This window comes from Callorhinus ursinus, unplaced genomic scaffold (assembly GCF_003265705.2).
Source record: "Callorhinus ursinus isolate GAN/ISIS: 27379988/994484 unplaced genomic scaffold, GSC_fseal_2.0 scaffold24, whole genome shotgun sequence".
Classification (NCBI taxonomy): Eukaryota; Metazoa; Chordata; class Mammalia; order Carnivora; family Otariidae; genus Callorhinus; species Callorhinus ursinus.
The window spans coordinates 26833773-26853603 of NW_027397086.1; the positions used below are offsets into that span (position 1 = coordinate 26833773).

General features: G+C 40.1%; 1 protein-coding gene across 5 annotated transcripts; it reads right to left on the reverse strand.

Annotated features, from left to right (window-relative positions):
• Window positions 1–7453: 7453 nt before the first annotated feature.
• Window positions 7454–19739, reverse strand: ZNF189 (zinc finger protein 189). Of its 5 annotated transcripts, none has more exons than XM_073876656.1 (4): window positions 19399–19449; window positions 18542–18626; window positions 12337–12397; window positions 7454–10199 (listed from the first exon to the last, which is right to left on the reverse strand). In XM_073876656.1, the coding sequence occupies exons 3-4, from the start codon at window positions 12362–12364 to the stop codon at window positions 8479–8481; spliced, it is 1749 nt and encodes a 582-aa protein (XP_073732757.1). In that variant the 5' UTR covers window positions 12365–12397; window positions 18542–18626; window positions 19399–19449; the 3' UTR covers window positions 7454–8478. The 5 variants fall into 5 exon arrangements, with proteins under 5 accessions (XP_073732757.1, XP_025744232.1, XP_073732756.1 ...); XM_025888447.2 differs by having other exon boundaries at window positions 18542–18623; window positions 19399–19415; XM_073876655.1 differs by lacking the exon at window positions 12337–12397 and having other exon boundaries at window positions 18542–18623; window positions 19399–19739.
• Between the last annotated feature and the right edge of the window lie 92 nt (window positions 19740–19831).

The following is a 19831-nucleotide window of genomic DNA, read 5'->3' on the forward strand; positions in this document are numbered from 1 at the left end:
ATATAAAAATTATGATTTTGGTGGAAAAAAAAAAGTAATGTCTTCACTGACAAGCTAGGAAATTAAAGGAAGAGGAGAGGTGGAGAGAAGTGAAGGGAATATTCATTCACTTAGTGGGGAGTCAGGATACTACTTAAAATTGATGGATTAAGAAACAGTGCTTAAAAAAAGAAATAGTGCTTTAACTCTATTAAAGGGAATGGATATAAAACATTAAAATATTCATACATATAATTAAATATAGGAGAAAAGTAGTAAACTAAATTCTTTGTCTTGAAGAGTGCAAAGATAAATGATATTGCTTAGAGTAGATAAATTAAGAACTAGAGGCATACAAATAGCATTTAGAGGAATAAGACGGAATTAGTCCAAAGGCACTTTGTCTGAGGAGGGAGACCTGGGAGTGAGGCACGGGGCAGATTTTTACTCATGTGTCTCTACTACGATTTGAGTATTTGTTTCCATATACCTGTATTAGTTCTGTAAAGACAACTGTATTCATTTGGCCTGAGGCTTTCACTTTTACTAGGATGATATAACCAAGCCGAGAGCAGTTAAATTACTTGCTGATGGTCACACATACGGGGGTTTAGGGGTGGAGAGCTGAGAGATTAGAACTCAGGTCTCCTTCTCCTATAATGGGCATGTGACCGGGAGGAAGGTAAGGACAGGGCAACAGGCAGTGTTCAAAACCTCTGCCGCCAGTGTTGTAGGTCTTCTACAAGTCCTTTTTTCTTCTTCTTCTTCTTTTCTTTTAAGATTTTATTTATTTATTTGAGAGAGAGTGTGTGTTGTGTGAGTGGGGGGAAGGAGCAGAGAGAGAGAGGGACAAGCAGACTCCGCACTGAGCTCAGAGCCCAATGTGGGGCTCCATCCCACAACACCGAGATCATGACCTGAACTGAAATCGAGGCTCAGATGCTTAACCAGCTGAGACATCCAGGTGCCCTGGTCTTCTACGTTTTTTACCGCATTCATTCATTCATTCATTCATTCATTCATTCAATCAGCAAAGAGTTGAGCTCCTACCATGGGTTAAGCTGTCCTAAAACCGGTAATATCTGATGTGACAAAACACGGCTGCCAGAAAATTTTTTCTAGAGCTTACTTTAGCATCACTGACCCTATGTTGTAAAGAAACCTCCTGGATTCTCATTTATGGTTTTAGCAAGAATCTATAATCAAGGTTGAGTTATTTAAGTATTTTGATCCCGGCCAAATTACATTTCACTGGGGATGAGGATTAACATAATGCATTGTCCGGGCTATCATCTGATATATTTGCCCAACTAAGGCACTACAGTTGTCTTTGAAATCTCAACCCCAGTACTTTACTCCACTGAGGGTAATATGAAGACAAGTGTTATAAGTCTATAGACTCTAATTTCTATTAACTGTCTGATCACTGAGTGAATATATCAGTGGCTTCCTACCTTTTGGTACACCTGTCAGATTTATTCTAATAGTTACTGAACACCTACTAAAAATAAAATTTGGTACTAGGCACTGAAGGTAATTAAGAGAAGTTTCAGCTTTAGAGTAGGCATGACATTTGCATACCCCACAATGAAGCTTAAGTAGCTAAGCAAGAAACACAGATACCATTGACTGGGGGTTGAGAAGTGGGAGGAGATAGCATTTAGGGTGGGCATCAAGGGAGGGCAAAAGGCAAGGAACTCTTAGAACTGTCTTTGTGTAAGAAAATTTACTGGGAGATGATACCTTGAAGGCAAAAGTATCAAAAGCCAAGGTCACAAAAAATTATTAAATGCTGGAAGGAATAAAAGAGGAATTTGGTTTTGCTCTGAAGAGGAAGGAGGAGAGTAGGGAGAGAAGGGGCAGGGAAACGAGCGAGGATAAAGGATGAAATGAGAAAGGAGGGGAAAGGGTGTAGGCAGGGAGAAGCCAAGGCAATATGGAAGTGGGAGAGGTAACTAAATAAAGCACTTTTAAGAAGGTGGAGAAATCTCAAGCAATCTAAAGACATTTGTCTGCTTGAGAGGAAGAGCTGAGTTTCACATGAGTTTACATCCTGTTATTCAAAAACAAGATCCTGAGATGATTCATAATGATTCATAATGTGAATTAATTTAGCAGAAGCTGAAGCCAACTGTGACAATGAGAATATAAGCCTCTAGAACTTTGCAGAAATCTTGGAGCAGGCTTTACGCAACGCAGGAAGGGACTTCCAGTCCATCTGATTTAGCCCTCCTGGGGTGAAAGCCTCCAGCTGACATCTACATTTTCTCGCAGCAACAGCAGAGGAACCTGGGGTCCAGGGCACCAAGGCAGTTGTCCAAGGTCACATCACCAGTCGGTGAGACTTGCAAAGTCCTCTTGGAAGGCAGTATTTGGGGTCGTAAAAAGCAGCGGTTCTGGAGTCAGACAATCTAAATTCAAATGCTGGCTCTGCCACTTACTAGCCATGTGACCTTGGGCACATTGTACAACCTTTCTGTGTTTCTTCATCTCCAAAAAAAAAAAAAAAAAGGTACAGCATTGCAAATTACTGAGAGATTAAATGAGTCATTACATCTCAATAACAGTTCACATCCCTTACTGCAGTTTTCACAATCCTGAAATCCAAAAAGCTCTGAAAACCAAGATTTCTCTTAAGTTTACAGCAAATTATTTGATGGCAGAACCTGGCTTGAGGCTGTCATCTTTATTCCACTTGTTGGGATGTGGAGCTACTGTGTCTGATTTTAGGTGCTGACTCAGACCCTGCAGAGAGAGTTATACAATATATAGCATAAGCTCTATATTTAATCTCTAAAATCTGAAAAATTCTGATTTCTCAAACACATACACCCTCAAAGCTATCAGATAAAGAATTGTGGACCTGTCCTTAGAATAGTATCTACCTCACATGCAGGGTAAAAATGAATTATCTATGCTCAAGAGAGCCCAGAGGGCTCATGTAGTGCTGCTACCAATCCCCTAAGGCCATTTTCTAGAGAGGATGAATGAAGAGACAGGAGTAATGGCAAAGCTCAACACAGCCAGTCATAGCTCTCTTTTCATTACTCGAGTAAGTATGTTTTCCAAGCTGTAACACAGTCTGTCCTAAGCTCCTGAAATGGTCACTCAATGCTGGGTATCAGTCTCTGTAAACATTTATAAAATCAGTCAACAAGTACTCATTTATCACCTACAGTATGCTCAGCGGTGTGAAGATACCGAGACAAGGAAGACAAGGGTACAGTTAGGAAACAAAATGGTGCACAACAATGTGCTAGATTACAGTGGCATAGGCGAGGTGCTGGGATCAAAGGGGCTTTATAAAGACTGTGGGATGAGTTGCAGTTTATTGCTAGTTATATGACCTTGGGATCCAAGCCTCCGTTTCCATATCTGTAAAATAGGGTTGCTGTGAGGTTAGAAATATTTTATGTAGCATGCCAGATACATAAGTTGTGAATAAATATTATGTTTTTTCCCTGTCAGTTGGCTCTTGGAGAATGGTAGAAGCACTTGAGTGGCTGTGTAAGATGAATTAAATTTATGACTAGAGTACAGATCGTATATGTTGAGGACACTGTTGGAAATTATAGGGTGAGGCCAAGTGGAGCAGCACAGTGAAGGGGAAGGGGAGATTGGGCAGGGATGTTATGGAGTCTTGCCTTGAAGTAAGGAGAAATAGGGACCTGTGAACAATTCTTGAGCAGAAAATAATGTGATAAAAGAATAGTGCTGAAAATTATTTTTTTGGAATGTAGGGGACTCAGAAGAGATTGGGAAGCTGGGAGTAGCTAAGTGTGTAGAATAGCAAATCCAGCATAGGGTCTAGCCTCTCGGTGGTGGTGGGTGAGTGGACATGAGATCTTTAGATTGGGGAAAATAACAACAAAAACTCATGTAACATTGCTACTTACCACCCTAATAGACCCAACAAGTCTGTTTTATTGCAACTCAACAGGCAAGTACTGGGACGAATAATTCACAATTCTTCTACATCTACTTCTCAAAAAGAGGCTTACGTACATGCACAGACTCGGCCCTTTGAGTATGGTGACAGCATAGTGAAATATAACGCATCTAAACAGAGAACTAATTCTGGCAGTTCACAACAACCAGGACTAGGCTATAGCCCGAGGTCTCAGATGTCAGAGAAATCTATCCCGCCGTCTTAAAAAAAACAAGGTCAAACATCTTTCTGCAGCCACTTCCAACTTTTCCTTGTCCTGCCTTGGTTTTCCCTGGGGCATTTTATAGGCTAAAGAAGTCAGAATGCATTTTCTGGTCCTAGGGATGCAATGACTGTCATGTGATGTGGGCTACCTTAGTCATTGAACATGAGAAGCATGTTCTTGAGAACAGGGCTCCTGGACAGGAAATAGCACAGGTAGAGACATACTCTTTTTTTATTTCTGCAAAATGTAACAAGACTCAGCATTTGGGAAAGTTACATGATTTCCCCCCATTCTTTACACTGTAGAGTACATATGGCTTACTATTCACTTCTCAAAGTCTCCTTGAGGATAAAGGACTCCTTGAAGCAACGATGCAACTAATACAGTATTAACATAGCACCCAACAGGTATTTAAAAATACATGTTAATGAAACTTGTACTATTTGTGCAGTAAAGTAAATGTACCTATCCTTCTGTTTTCCATGCATGATGGTTATAGAGATGGCCTTAATTAAAAAGAAATCAATCAACCCACTCCTGCCAACCACCCAAGGCCACAGAATACATTTGAAGGAGAGAAGGAAGGTGAAAGGTATTAAATACTGATTAGGAACAATGACTTAAAAAAAAAATGCTTGTAATATTTGGTCTAGATTTTTTTTAAAAAGTTGAAATTTACTCTAAAGCTCAACTGGGTATGCTGTGTATGCCCCTAGATTTGCTGATGACATCCTTCTTTAGGAAGACAGATGAAAATGAAATGCCTCACTTAACAGAATTAGAGAAATGGAGCATTGTAGTGATTTTCAATTTCTTTTTTTTGCTGCCACCAAAGACTCCTTTTACCTGCTAGTTTTAAAATGTTGTCTACTGTGGGGGTGCCTGGGTGGCTCAGATGTTAAGCGTCTGCCTTCAGCTCAAGTCATGATCCCAGGGTCCTGGAATCGAGCCCCGCACTGGGCTCCCTGCTCCGCGGGAAGCCTGCTTTTTCCCTCTCCCTCTGCTGCTCCCCCTGCTTGTGTTCTCTCTCTCACTGTGTCTCTCTCAAATAAATAAAATCTTTAAAAATAAATAAATAAAAATAAAATGTTGTCTACTGTGATGGTTAACTTGTTTAAATTTGACTGGGCTAAGGGATGCCGGTAAAATACTATCTCGGGTTTGTGAGGGTTTCTGGAAGACATGTGCATTTACATCTGTAGACTGAGTCAAGATCGACTTCACCATTGGTGGTAGGTATCATCCAATTGAAGACACAAACTGAACAAAAAGGCAGAGGAAAGGCAAATTCACTCTCCACCTGGGGAAGCTGGGGCATCCATTTTCTCCTGTCCTCGGATGTCTGTGCTCCTGGTTCTTGGGTCTTTGGGCTGGGACTGAACTATACCACTGGCTTTCATGGTTCTTGTTTATAGCTGGCATGAGACTTCTTGGCCTTCGTAAGTACATGAACTCATATAACTTTCTCCTCATATTCACTTCCACATTGTCTTTTAACCAAGAACGGAGGCACCACAAGATGTGCTGTGTGGGTAGTTTTTGCAAAGGTACCCAGGTGAGTATCAGGGGTACCAGCAATATTTCCTAAGCTGAGTGCTAGTGACATAGGTTTAGTTGCGAAATTCAGAGCTGCACACTTAAAATATGTGCCCTTCTCTTGTGCACACAATTTAAATACAAGGAAAATGTTATCACACAATTTTTGGCAGCACGTAGTCCTCTCTCTTTAGCAGGCAACTCTCACCTGCCACTTGCCGATCACCACACAACTGGAGGCTCACTCTGTATCTAGTGGGTCCTCTGGTAATTCTGTCTTCGGTTTTTTTCCTGGTACTCATCTTTTAGTTTCATCTTAAGCATCATTTCCTCTTGAAAGATTTAACTTTCTCCTTCTCTCCTCTTCACATGCCTCCCTGTTCTTTTACCAGCCTCTTAGAAAACTACCACAAACACTGCGATAACCTTGCTTTAAAAAGGTTACTCTCTTTGGCTATGCTTTACATAAGCAATGAATTGTATATATAATCAAGAATTGTTTCACTGCAACCGGAGTTTTGAGCTATCACTCCAGACTCACAACCAAGGATATTAAAAATTGTTATTTTAGTAGGAATATCTCATCTGACCATGTCCCCACATTATGATGAGGTCAACAGCCAGAGCTTCTGCTAAGCAAGATAACCATACGTGAAACAGATGCAACTGCAGCAAAAGGCACAATGCTTAAGTGTGCATGCAACTATCACGTATGGAAAACATACTTCACATTAGGCTTTTCAAAATACTGAGAACACGTCTAAGAACCTCATTATTAGCTGAGTCGTCGGCCTGAGAATGACTCGTAGAGAATAAGTAAAACGGGAAATTTCAGGCAGGAGGATAATTGAGGCATCAAGCACATTTTCAGTTATTTTTTGTACTTTTCATTGGGCTACAAACTCTGTTTTGACAAGTTAACTGTATGCTGACTACGAGTACCTAATTTGAATAGGAGGGAGCACGATTTCTACACATATACCTTCACATTCACATGTACACACACAAATACTCCCAGGGGAAGATGAAAGCGTGGAGGAGACGTTCAGAATGTCTGTAATATAGAAGAAAGGGAGGTGTTTTGCTCAAACTATTAGGTAGTTAGAATTACAGAGCTCCGGTGATTTGGAATTCTACACTCAGAAACTAAAGAATCTGGATTTAACCCTAACTGAACTATCCCAGAAAAGGTCACTACAGGCACACCTCGATCTATTGTGGTTTGCTTCACTGTGCTCTGCAGATACTGTTTTCACAAATTGAAGGCTTGTGGCAAACCTGCATCAGGCAAATCTCTTGATTCCATTTCTCTAACAGCATTTGCTCACTTTGTGTCTCTGTGTCACATTTGGTAATTCTTGCAATATATCAAACATTTTCACTACTATTATATTCGTTACACTAATCTGATTAGTGACTATGACTCACTGAAAGCTCAGAATGATCGTCAGCACTTTTTAGCAATAGGTACTTAGGTATTTTAAAATTAAGGCATGTACATTGCTTTTGTAGATGTAATACCATTGCATACTTACTAGACTACTGAAAAGTGTAAACATAACTTTTATATGCAGTAAGAAATAAAAAAAATTAACTTGACTTGCTTTATTGCAGTATTTGCTTCATTGCAGTGGTCTGGAACTAAACACAGTATCTCCAAGGTATGCCTGTAGTCACAAGTACAAGTGAGAGCAATTTTTTTAAAATCCTTGATTCTAATTTTTAAGTGCAGTATTTATTTGACAGGATAGATTTTTGCGTGAAAATAACAAAGAACTCTTACACAAAGCAAAAAACAAAACAGGTTTAATGATTAAAACAGATGAATTAACAGGTTTATATAACCATCAACTAAGGGAAGCCCTAGAACCAGAAATAAGGATTTTAAAATTGCATGCAAAGTCTAGTTACCATAAAAACCAAAGCAATTACCAAAATATCTCAGCTTCCTAGTATAGACTCCAGTTCTTTTTATTTCCAACTCTTGGTAATCAAAATATGTACACTTTCGCATGCTGATAGTGGAGGAATAAGGTTATTTGTATAGGACTACAATTATGTTTCACAGATGGGAGGGCACAAAAAGAAGTGTCTTCCTCCACTTTTTCGGGCCCATCTTGAAAAAAGGCACTCCCAAAGGTTCCTTGGTAACACCTTTGCTACATTTGTTAATTACTCACATAATCTTTATATGTAAGATTAATGGTCCACTCATTTCACAGATCTGGGAACCACAAGGCATTGGAACTGCTTCTTTCAATCACATGCCAAACAACTGGCTTTCTTAAGCAATGACCAAAAAAATCTTTGGATACCAATTTGAAAAAAAACTGGGGCTCTGTTTCCTCAAAAACTTAATCATATGTTTAATTACTAGGCTTTGGAATGTACTGCCAAACATATCACGGAACTGAATGAACCACCATATGATGGTGGCAGGGGACTCTCTTGAATAATTATTCTAGTTTTCTAACTTCAGCTCCCTTGTACCAATGCAACTTTGTCCTTGTCCCTTTATTAATTATAACACCAAGTGCTCTGAACCTGGGTTTGACCTCTCTGCTGAAAGATGTGTGACAAAAAGATGCTTAAATAAATTACTGAGTCTTTATGATCACCAAAACAAAGAGGAATGGAAGTCTTCAGCTGCCTGTGGGCAGTTGTCCACCTTTCACAGAATCTAGAAACCATTTGCCTGAGGCCAAGGAGAATTTGCTTTGTCACTAAACCTGACTCCTGGTGAACCATACTGAAACTGCACTTGGGTAGCTAGTCTCAAGTCAAACTGAGCTTGAATATTTCTCTACATTTACTGCATCCATGTAGTGTGCAATTTTTGATGCTGAATAAGAGATATGTGGCAATTGAAGGCTTCGCCACAAGCATCACATTCATGGGTTTCTTGGGTTTGCACCTCTGCGTGGATCTTCTGATGGTTGACAAGGCTGCGCTGTTGACTAAAACTTTTGTCACACTTCTCACACTTGTAAGGTTTCTCTCCTGTGTGTATTCTCTGATGCTGAATGAGGCCCGAGTTCCGGCTAAAGGCCTTCCCACATTCATCACATTTATGGGGTTTATTACCTGTGTGAACACCCTGATGTCGAATAAGATTACAAAGCTGACTAAAGCTTTTGCCGCACTGTCTGCACAGATAAGGTCTCTCACCAGTGTGAATTCTCTGATGTTCGATAAGAAATGAGCTCCGACTAAAGCTTTTCCCGCATACAGTACATAGATAGGGCTTTTCACCAGTGTGGATTCTCTGATGTTGTACAAGATGAGCACTGACACTGAAAGTTTTCCCACATTCATCACATTTATAAGATTTTTCCTTGGGGTAGACTTCCTGCTGTATAACAAGACTGCAGTTTGGATCAAAACTCTCCTTGGCTTCACTGTATGAATAAGTCTTCTCTCTGGTGTGGATTCTCTGATGCTGAATAAGACCTGAGCTTCTACTAAAGGCTTTTCCACATTCCTCACATTTATGGGGTTTGTCGCCTGTGTGAATTCTCTGATGACGAGTAAGGTTGCACAGCTGACTGAAGCTTTTCCCGCACTCTTTGCACTGATAAGGTCTCTCACCTGTATGGATCCTCTGATGTTCAATAAGGAATGAGCTCCGACTGAAGCTTTTTCCACATTCGATACAAAGAAAAGGCTTCTCACCAGTGTGGATTTTTTGGTGTTGTATAAGGTATGTACTTAATCTAAAAGCTTTCCCACATTCACCACATTTATGGGGTCTTTCCCCAGTGTGAATTCTCTGATGTTCAACAAGTAATGAATTTCGACTAAAGCTTTTCTTACATTTGGTACAGTGATAGGGTTTCTCACCAGTGTGAGTTCTCTGATGTTCAATAAGGTGTGACTTCCAACTGAAGGCTTTCCCACAGTCACTACATTTATGGGGTTTCTCACCTGTGTGAATCCTTTGATGTTTAACCAGGCTCCTTCTCTGGCTGAAGCTCTGTTTACACTGATTACACTGATAGGGTCTCTCTCCAGTGTGGATTCTCTGATGTCTAATAAGGGTTGAGCTCACACTGAAGGTTTTTCCACAATAATTACACTCATAGGGCCTTTCCCCAGTGTGAATTCTCTGATGTTCAATAACAAATGAACTGCGACTAAAACTTTTCCCACATTCGTTGCATTGAAAAGGCTTCTCACCAGTATGGACCCTCTGATGTTGAATGAAATGGGCCTTGCGGACAAAACCTTTTCCACATTCTTCACATTTGTGGCATTTCTCTTCTGAGTTTGGTCTCTTACGAATAATGTTAGTGTTTCCTCTGAACATTCTCTGTTCCTGGGCCAAAGATTCCCTTGGTATTTCCCATAAGAAGATTCCTCTCTGTTTATCTAACCTACCAACAAGTTCAAAGGTTTCTCTACCTATGGGATCTTGGTCAATTTCACTTTTGATTCTTGTAACTATTACACCCTGTGGTTCCACTTCTTCTTCAATCTCCTCAATTTCTTGTTTCACAGTTGGCTCCTCATCCTTATCTCTGTTCAAAACATCTGGAAAAATAAACAGAAAATAGAAAGATCAGCCGGGCTCTTTGCTAGCAAGGAGAAATGCTTAGGAAAATAAGATTAACATAAATTAATCCACTACATCTATAAAATGCAGATGACTACTCCACAGTATAGTGAAGATTAATTAAATTAGTTTATATACATAAAGCATTTAGGACAGTACCCGGCAAAGAATACAAGCTATATAAATATTATTAGTTATCTGATGAAATATTTTTCTTGGAGAAGGGGTATGAAAAGAGTGTGTGTGTGTATGTGTGTGTGTTTCAAAGGACCAAGCTTTTAAGTTTTTATTTTTTTAGTAATCTCTACACCCAACATGAGGCTTGAACTCACAACCCCGAGATCAAGAGTTGCATGCTCCTCTGACTGAGTCTGCCAGGCACACTAAAGGAGTGTTTTTATGAGGGAAATGATGAGTTATTAGTAGGGGCGAGCAGAGTTGGGAGGAAGGGCAGGTAAATCAACAGACGATTTTGCAAGGTAAGATGGGCAAACAATGAAATAAAACAAGTAGTGTTGTGATGAAGTATTCTATCAAGGAAGAAAGGATGATGCAGAAAGAAAACAGTAGGTTCAGGAAAATGTGAGGTAAGACAGCATTACTGGACTATGGTAGACCAAATAACTGACAGACATGAACACAAAATGATGCTGAGAAGGATAAAAGACAAAAACAAAAAACAAAAACAAAGCAGAGGAAGCAACAATTCATTTACTAACAAGAATTTACTTATTGCAGACAAAAGCACTCCAGGCATCATGTAATGATTCAGGATTCAAAGATAAGACACGAAGTTCCCTACCAAATAAAATGAATGACAAGTATACTAGGGAGAGAAAATATTACAATAGAATATTTAGGTAAAGCAGTTCCTACAGTGAGACAAAATGGCTTTTAAAAATAAAATAATGGGTTGGAGTGATATGGAGTCTATGATATAGAAAGACATAATAAAATAAATACAAAAGAACATGGTCGGGGTAATGAAAGAAAAGAGAAAAAGCAGTCTATGGTAACTTATGCCCTCACCTACCACAAATCCTACCACGTTCTTCAAGTATATATGATTCTCACTCTTCTAAAGATGTAAGAGCCCAAGCTGGAACCATTTAGTTCCAACTGAGAGTCTCTAAGACATCTGAGAAATGAAAATCTTGCATGTGTTGAAGGAAAGATAACATAATGGTCTCTGATGAAACAGAGTGGCACACAGAACCCTCGAGTCTGCCTCTGACTTTTTTCCTGATTTTCTATCTCTTACTGTCCGCTGGATAATTTCGCTACAAGAGCTGATCAGTACCAAATATATCTATTCGGCCCTAAACAATTTTCTTTTTTAGACTTCCTCTTTTCTCTCAATTTTCTAATCTTCTACCTTTGAGTCATCTCTGAATTTTCTTTTCACTTACTTCAAATCAGTCATTAAGTTATTTTATTCCAAAAAAACTTCTCTTATTCCCCTAAGAAATTAGTAGAAACTTTATTTCTGCTCACACTCCTAATAGTATTGTTTCTTAAATTCACTTCAGTGGACTGCTTTCTTTCACACAATGAAAAAGGATGAGAGAACTCCCTCAATTTCTGCCCACTGCCTATAAAATTACCTGCAACGATACATGAAGATATATCCCATTCCTATCCAAAGCTAATTCATCTACCTTCTCTTGATCCCGCGTGTCTCTTGAGCACTTGTTTAATTACTACCATTGTTTCCTCTTTTTTCCATCTGTTCTCCATTGCCAACATACATTCAAATATGCTCAGCATATAAATATGCCCAATTTTATCTCGAACCTGAAATCCTTCTCTTAATGAAATCTAAGTTCGTTCGTTTGTTTTTTAAGATTTATCTATGTGACAGAGAGAGACACAGAGAGAGAGGGAACACAAGCAGAGGGAGTGGTAGAGGGAGAAGCAGGTCTCCCGTGGAGCAGGGACCCCAATGCGAGGCTCGATCCCAGGACCCTGAGATTATGACCCGAGCCGAAGACAGACGCCCAACGACTGAGCCACCCAGGCGCCCCTGAAATCTAAGTTTTGAAATAAAATCTTAACACTGTAGGTTTCCATTTCCCAGGTATGTTTCCCATGCCCACCTCTTCCCCTATAACCTACTGTGAAATCTGGCTTCTGTTTCCAGCATCTAGAAAAGCTTCTACGAAATCACCAATGACGCCTGAATAACAAATACAATGAACATTTTCAGTCTTTATTCAGCAGCATCTGACACTGTTGACCATTTTGACACTGTTTTTGATTTCTATGCCATTATATTCTTCTAGTTCCCTCCCTACTTCTTCTTTGGCCTTTTCTAATAAATTTCCTTCATGTATTTCTCTTCCTTCATTAACTGTTGAAGGTTACTGTTACCCATATTTACATTCTTACCTTGCTCTCTACATATACTCTGGATATTGCCATTTACCTGTCTCAAAAAGGGCTTACAATTAACAGGATCATCATCATTTGCTGTCATGTATGTTTCCATCTCTAATGATCTTCTCTTGATAGGCATCCTCATCCATTACTCAAAGCAGAAAATCATCCTAGATTTCTCCGTTTTTTTTATTGGTAAAAATACACCAAAATCAAAGATTCAACTCTCTAGTATCTACCTTCTTTCCATGTTTTCCCTGGATTATGCAAAAGCCATCTAATAATCCTTCACTCTAGCCTTTAAGACTGTCCCCACACTATATCTACTTCACTGCATCCAGAGAGATGTACATAAAATGGAATTCCAGTCACATCACCACCTGTAGATTCACTCGTACTCCATCACCTGTGAGAGCAAATCAAAGCTCTTTACACCATGATACTCAGCACTTCACGAAAGGTTCTCTAAACCTCAAGTCACCCTCCTACCCACTCTCTCACAGTGGAAGTGGGCAAATTACCTATGTTACTCTTTTATGCCATTTCTTTGCATATCTCATTTTACTAAATGTCCCCCAACCTTGCTTACCTGGCAAACTCTTGGTTTCTCTTTAAGATTCAATTCAAAGCAACAGCTCCTCTACAAAGCCTTCACTAAGTCCACTAGGCAGACCTAGGTGTTCTGTTTTTTATCACCAGCCCTCATCCATAACTGCATTATAGCTATTATATGCACTGTGAATGCAACGTATTTATCTCTTCTATGGGACTGTAAATTCCTTGTGAGAAGGGCAAGTCTCCTTATAATGTTTACCCAGTATTGTTGTTCCAGGGATTTTACTCAGAGGAATAAGACAAAATTATTGTTATTTACAAACAACATAAATGTCTACATAAAATTTCTAAAAAAATTAAGTGAAATATAATAGCAACAAGAAAACTAAGATATAAAATAAGTAGTGGTAAGTACTCACTACCAAAAGTAAGCAATTAGTAAATATTATAGAAAAACAAAATATGCCTTGTACGATAATAAAAACCATAGAACAAGGAATAAATCTTACAAGAATTGTATGAGAGAAATGAAAATGAGCCATAAAAATTTTCGGAAGGACATAAGACAGATAGAGTCAAGCAAACTGCTAAAGAGATTCAATGTTATAAGGATCTTAATTCTTCCTAAACCAATTTATGAACCCAATTGTATTCCAGTCAAAATCCTATGAATGAATAAAAAACCCCAATGAATCTAAATTTCAACTGGAAGTATATCCTAAAAAAGAATATTAAAGAATAATTTATTATACCAGGCATAAAATGTAATACACTGCTTAAGTAAATTAAACAGAGAGGCACTGGAATGAAAATAAATAGGTCAAAGAGAGACAGGTAAAGAAAACAAGTGAGTTTAGGCTTCCACACAGAGCAGCATAGAAAGGACTATCCATTAGATCTGGGCTTGGTAGATATAATCACCTTCTGCGGTCTCTGCCATGCTTGTATTCTGTGTTCCCATCCTGTGATCATAAGCTAATTTGTCTATAGTAGAGAGTTGACTCAAAAGCGCATCTCTCCCAGGAATTTGGAATTAAAACTGAAATAGGCAGTTATTCCAACATGACTAGAATTGTAATCTATCAACTCACAAGCTATAGGGACAGAAGCATGTGGATATGAGGAGGAAAGACTACTCTACCAAGAAGAAAGAAACAGAATGCAAAGATAGAGTTCATTCCTGACTTCCTGAGCAATCCAATTTTTGGGTGTAGGTTTTTTTGTTTTTGTTTTTTAAGTAGGCTCCATGGCAGATATGGAGCTTGAAACTCATGACCTTGGGATCAAGACCTGAGCCGAGATCAAGAGTCAGATGCTTAACCAACTGAGCCACCCAGATGCCCCTGGGTTTAATCCTTTTCTGACATCCAGTTGGAGTCATGCTCATATATTCTGTGTGCCACCTCGGTCCCTACAATAAGTTCTCTTGTTGGCTTAAGATAGTTTGAGTTGATTTCTATACTCTAATCAGTTTTAATAATATGGTAGCTGCAGAGAGATAGAAAAGGCAAGGAAATGGTAAAGTGGAAGTGGCTAAACTTTAGGACAGAACAAGAGTTACCACACATTTTCTAAAAAGGGCCAGACAATAAATATTTTTGGCTTTGTCAGCCATATGGACTCTACTGCAATTATTCAACTCTGCCAATACAGCAGGAAAGTAGTAATAGATAATACAATAAAAGTGGGAATGTCTACATTCCAATAAAACTTTATTTATAAAAACAGTGTGCCAGATTTGGCCTGTGGACTGACCATAGCTACCAACCCCGGTATCCAAGAGTATAGAAAGAACAGTTTTCTTGGTAAAAGAATGAGAGAATGGGGAAGAATCTGCATTCCTAGCGCTAGCACAGTGCTTGATTAACTATTTATTGAATGGATGAGTAGTTGAACAAATAACTGAGAAAAGACTATAATCTAAGAAAAGAAACAATGAGTTTAACATCTTACAGAAACAGCAATTCCCAATGCTGTCAAGGTCCAATATGGCTCAAGCAGACTAGAAAGGAGTCATTAAAACTGAAGAAGTCCATTTCATTTGAAAAGAACTGAAAGACTGAGAACTGAGATTAAGCTGTCAGTTGTATTATCAACAAAGTTACTAAAGTGTTTAAAGAAAAATCATCATAGAAAGGAAAGGTATGAATAAAGGACCAAAATTAAATTTGAAAGAGAGCTGTACTAAGTAAAGCAGCAAGATGACGTGCAGGAAAACACTACATTAGAAAAAATCAAGTTAATAGTGATCTTTCAGCAAGGGAACTCTCATCAAGGGAATGGAGACAGAGTCTACAGATGAAAAGATTGTGGAGGGAGAAATAATAACTGATAAAAAGTTGTAGTTCGGCTAAAATGAGAGCCTGAAAGTAGGAGATCACAGATGGGCTCACTGCCATGCCTTCGTCCATATGGTAACTCACATTTTACAGTAGTAGGGGCAGACAAGGCTAGGCATTTGTCTGGTTCTATCAGCCAGGATACCATATGCATGGATAAAGCTGACAATGACTCAGAGACACCATGGCATATTGGGGAAAAAAATCAGCAGCTGATATGGCTGGAGATTGAAGTGGTGTGCAAAAATAATAGATGATGCTAGAAAGCCAGGCAGGGGCTATTTAGAGAGGCCCTAGTAGGTGTAACAAGAAATTAAGATTTTTATCCTTTAGGCTATCAGGAATTATAAATTGTAAGCAGTTAATTAACAGAATCACTTTGGTGGCAGTAAATAGAATGTATTAAAAGAAAGGGAGATTGGAGGCAAGGGGCTAGTTCATGGACTAGTGCAATAATCTAGTCAAGGGGTACTGAATCTTGAGTATATTCATTCATTCCATTACACAAATATTTAGAAGCATATAATATATATGGTTCTGTCCTAAGCATATAATATATATGGCTCTGTGCTAAGTGCTGGAGAAATCAAATGAAAAAAATATAGTTACTGTCCTCATGGAAACCAGTCTGGTTAAAGAAATAACATAAAGAATGATTAGAGTACAGTGTGATAAATTCAACAGAAGTGTATACAGTAGCACAGAAAAAGGAGTACTTAATTCCAAAGAGGAAGCTCTTGAGATCTGAAGGGATTATTTGAAATTTGCCAGGTGTGAGTTATTTATGTGGTCTTCAAAAGAAGATGACAAAGATTTTAGAGCTCTTACAGAAGATAACGAATACAATGATAGCAATCAACATTTGTATTATACTTACTACATGCTAATCAGTATCCTAAGTACTTTACACATATTAACTCAGTAACCCAAAGAGGTAAGTGCTATTATTATTTCCATTTTGTAAAAAAGAAACAGGCATGGAAAGGTTATGTAATTCACCCATAGTCACAAGGCTTGCAAATGGGGTTGAACCAGGATTTTTACTTAGGCAGTTAAGCTCCGACTGCTTCTCAAAGGTGAAAGTAAAGATTTGGGACTTATCACATAGAGGTAGGTGATGATCTGAGTGTAGATAAGCTTTGCCAAAGAAAGGATATAAACTGAGAGGAAGTGTGAGAATGTAAGGCAATAGAAGGAAGCAATAAAGAGTTTCAAATATCTATAGAGAGGCAAAATGAAATAAGGTCCAAAAAAAGAGTCTACTGCATTTGACAACTGGGTTATTAGAGACCAATGTTAAACAATTTAAGCGGAATGGCAGAAGCAAGAAAAGGGGCTTAGAGATGATGGAAGGTAAAGTACAAAACACACATTAACTACTCTTACAAAAACTTGGCTATTAGGTGAATGAGGAGCAGGTTACAGGGAGCAGCAAGGAGACTGTGGCTCAAAGGATCGCCACCCACCTCTCTCCTTTCCCCAACTGGAAGTCATAAACATACCTATTATCAAAATAAAGGTACCAGGGCAGAAGGAATAGAGACTAAAGTTGTAAGGGGGGAGGGGGGAGATTACAGATGGGTAAGTTCCTGGAGAAGTGAGGAAACGGGAGCAGTCTTAAGCATGCCCGTGAAGGGGAGAAAAGTTGAGAGTTCGCATTTAGTGGCCTCTATCTTCTCTGTGAAACAGAAAGTGAGGTCCACCACTGAGTGAGGGACCCAAGGAAAACTTCTTTAGTTTTTGGAATAGTCATTTAAAGGAAGAAGGGAATGAGCAAATCAATGATAAAGAATAGGCTGAGATGTAAAAACCCACTGCAGACTATAAGAAAAGCCATGCATACATATATACAGAGCATCAATCCTTTCAGTTAAAGAACTTCTCCTGCTTGTGTTTAGTAACTCTGGTAGGAGAAAAGGCAGATTTTATAACCAATACAGAATTTGAAATTTGCAGAATGCGTAGAGCACAATGACAAAGTGGCAAGAGAGCATGCTGGTGATAATTCACATGTAGGTCCAGGGATCAGATGAGGAGGCCAAGGTTAGGAGAGGACTGATAACCTGGGGGGAGAAAAGAAGTCAAGGAACAGGAAACATGATTAAGAATAAGTAGTTGTAGAAGGAAAGGAGTAGGAGAGGTAAAAAGTAAGAAGTTAGCGTAAGCTCCACATGGACAGAGATCATGTCTGTTTTGGTCACCCCTGTTTAGTTAATCTAAAATAATAATTAATAATGTCTGAATAATTCTCAAAGAGTAAGATATTAGGGTTAAAGATTTGCCTGCTTTGACAAAATTGAGGGTTTGATCACTGATGTGAGCTGAACAAAAAAGGAAAGCCAGGTCCCTGAAGAGAATATGGTCAGGGAATATCGTGAGGCTTAAGTAATGACTACATCACTGATGGCACAGGTGAGCATAGAGAAGATTCTGAAATGTGACAAAATCTATGGTGAAGGCCCAAGATATGTTGCCAGATGATAGTGAAAAGGCATTGAGTGGGTAGAACAAGACTGCTGAGGCCTCCAAGGAGAGAGATTTTGCTTAAAGGGTTAAACTAATACTTTGGGAAGAGCACTGAGAAGGCAGGAGAACAGTAACTTCTCCCTTCTAGCCCTGAGACAAAGGATGGGGTGGGGAAAGAGGATGTGGGAGAAAAAGCAGCCTCTGCCAGAGAAATGGTGTCCTTGGGAAAGTGCCAGTTTTCGTTAAGGCCAGGAGGGGTAAGGAACATTATGTGAAGAAGAACAGGGGCTCCAGAAGGCAGAGTGAAAAGGGGTGGGAGGAAAGCAGTGGGAGGATGAGCCAGGAGGGAAAGTACAGAGCAATATGGGAATGAGATTATGAAGATAAGAAGCCAGAAAGGCATGTATTTTGGTTATTGCAAGGATGCTAGGGATGACAGTCATGGAAACAACTAATGGCTGAAAGATATGAATCAGAACTTTGGAATAAAGCAGTTTTGGTACTGGTAGTGGTCCAAGTGTTCTCAGAGTGTGATTTCTGATAGCCTCTTAGATATTTGAATCAGAGAAACAAAAGATTCTTACCCAGTGAGACCAGGTTTCCATAATTCTCCATCATGACATCTTTATACAGGCTTCTCTGAGCTGGATCCAGATAATCCCACTCCTCCTGGGTAAAAAACACAGCCACATCCTCAAATGTCAGCAACCCCTGAAATAGTATGATTTCTGTAGTCAGTTCTTGTTGTCTCAAGGACAATTCTACCACTGAAAGTAGCAGAAGCAATCACTTATCAGGGCCGGGTGGGCTAGAAGGAACATGATAACCAAGAGTTTCCAAATAGGGCCCAATTCTGTAACAAACAGGCACCTCAAACTAGAGGATAACTGAACTGGATCTTGACGTCAGTAGTGAGGGTCCTAACGATAGAGCTTTTCTGGTTTAATCATTATACCCTAACATTTTTATTCTAGTAAGCTGCTCCCAAACTCCCCAAGTTTCCTGCACCTCATTGCCCGGCTCCAACTCTCTCCGCATTGGCTTGGAACCCCGTTCAATTCCATGAAGTTCTCCAAGCGTCTACCTTGGGTCCATGCATCGTGACAGGCGCACAAGACACGGGGGAAGGTAAAAAATGGTGCCTCATCTGGAAGAACTCAAATGAGAGCGCTTGTCTGGAGCATTACTAATTTTCTTCAACTGATTTACCAAGTCGCTCTTGGAAAAAAAAGGGGGGGGGCCAAGTGGACGATCTGGTCGCGAATCACAATTCAGAGCACTACGTGGTACTTCCTTGCAAATCGCTGGCCCAAAAGACCACGGTCAGGGAGGTAGGGAGGTAGGGAGACGGGGGGGTGGGGGGTGGGGGGGGCGGGGGGGCGGTGGCGCGGCCTAGCTCCGGTAGTGGCGAGAGAACGGGGTACCCAGAAGGCCGACTTACCTTTGGCTCCGGCGGGGGGCTCGGGGAGGCCATCTCCCGGACAGAAAATCAGGGCAGGAACCCGCGCGGTCGCACGAATAGGAGCCTTTCGTGAGGCCTACCTAGCCTTTAGAAATTAGGCCCGACGAAGGCGAGGCCTCCAGCCTGGGTCTGGCCGGGTCCTGCCTCGGTCCCCGAGCGGTCACGACCCCAGCAGCATATCAGACGCGCTACTTGGCCGTCCCCCAAACCCAAATTCCCACCCCGCCTAGCTGCGCAGCCTTCAAGGCCTCGCTAGAGCCTCCTCCCGGTTGCCAGTTCCTCCTCCTTTCAGCCAAAGAGCGCTATGACCGCCCGCCCCCGGACCAGAAGGCGTCACCCGGAACCTTCCCGGGACGCCCCCAACTACAACTCCCGTCATGCTCTGAGAGAACGCCTCGGTCCAGCCTCCGCC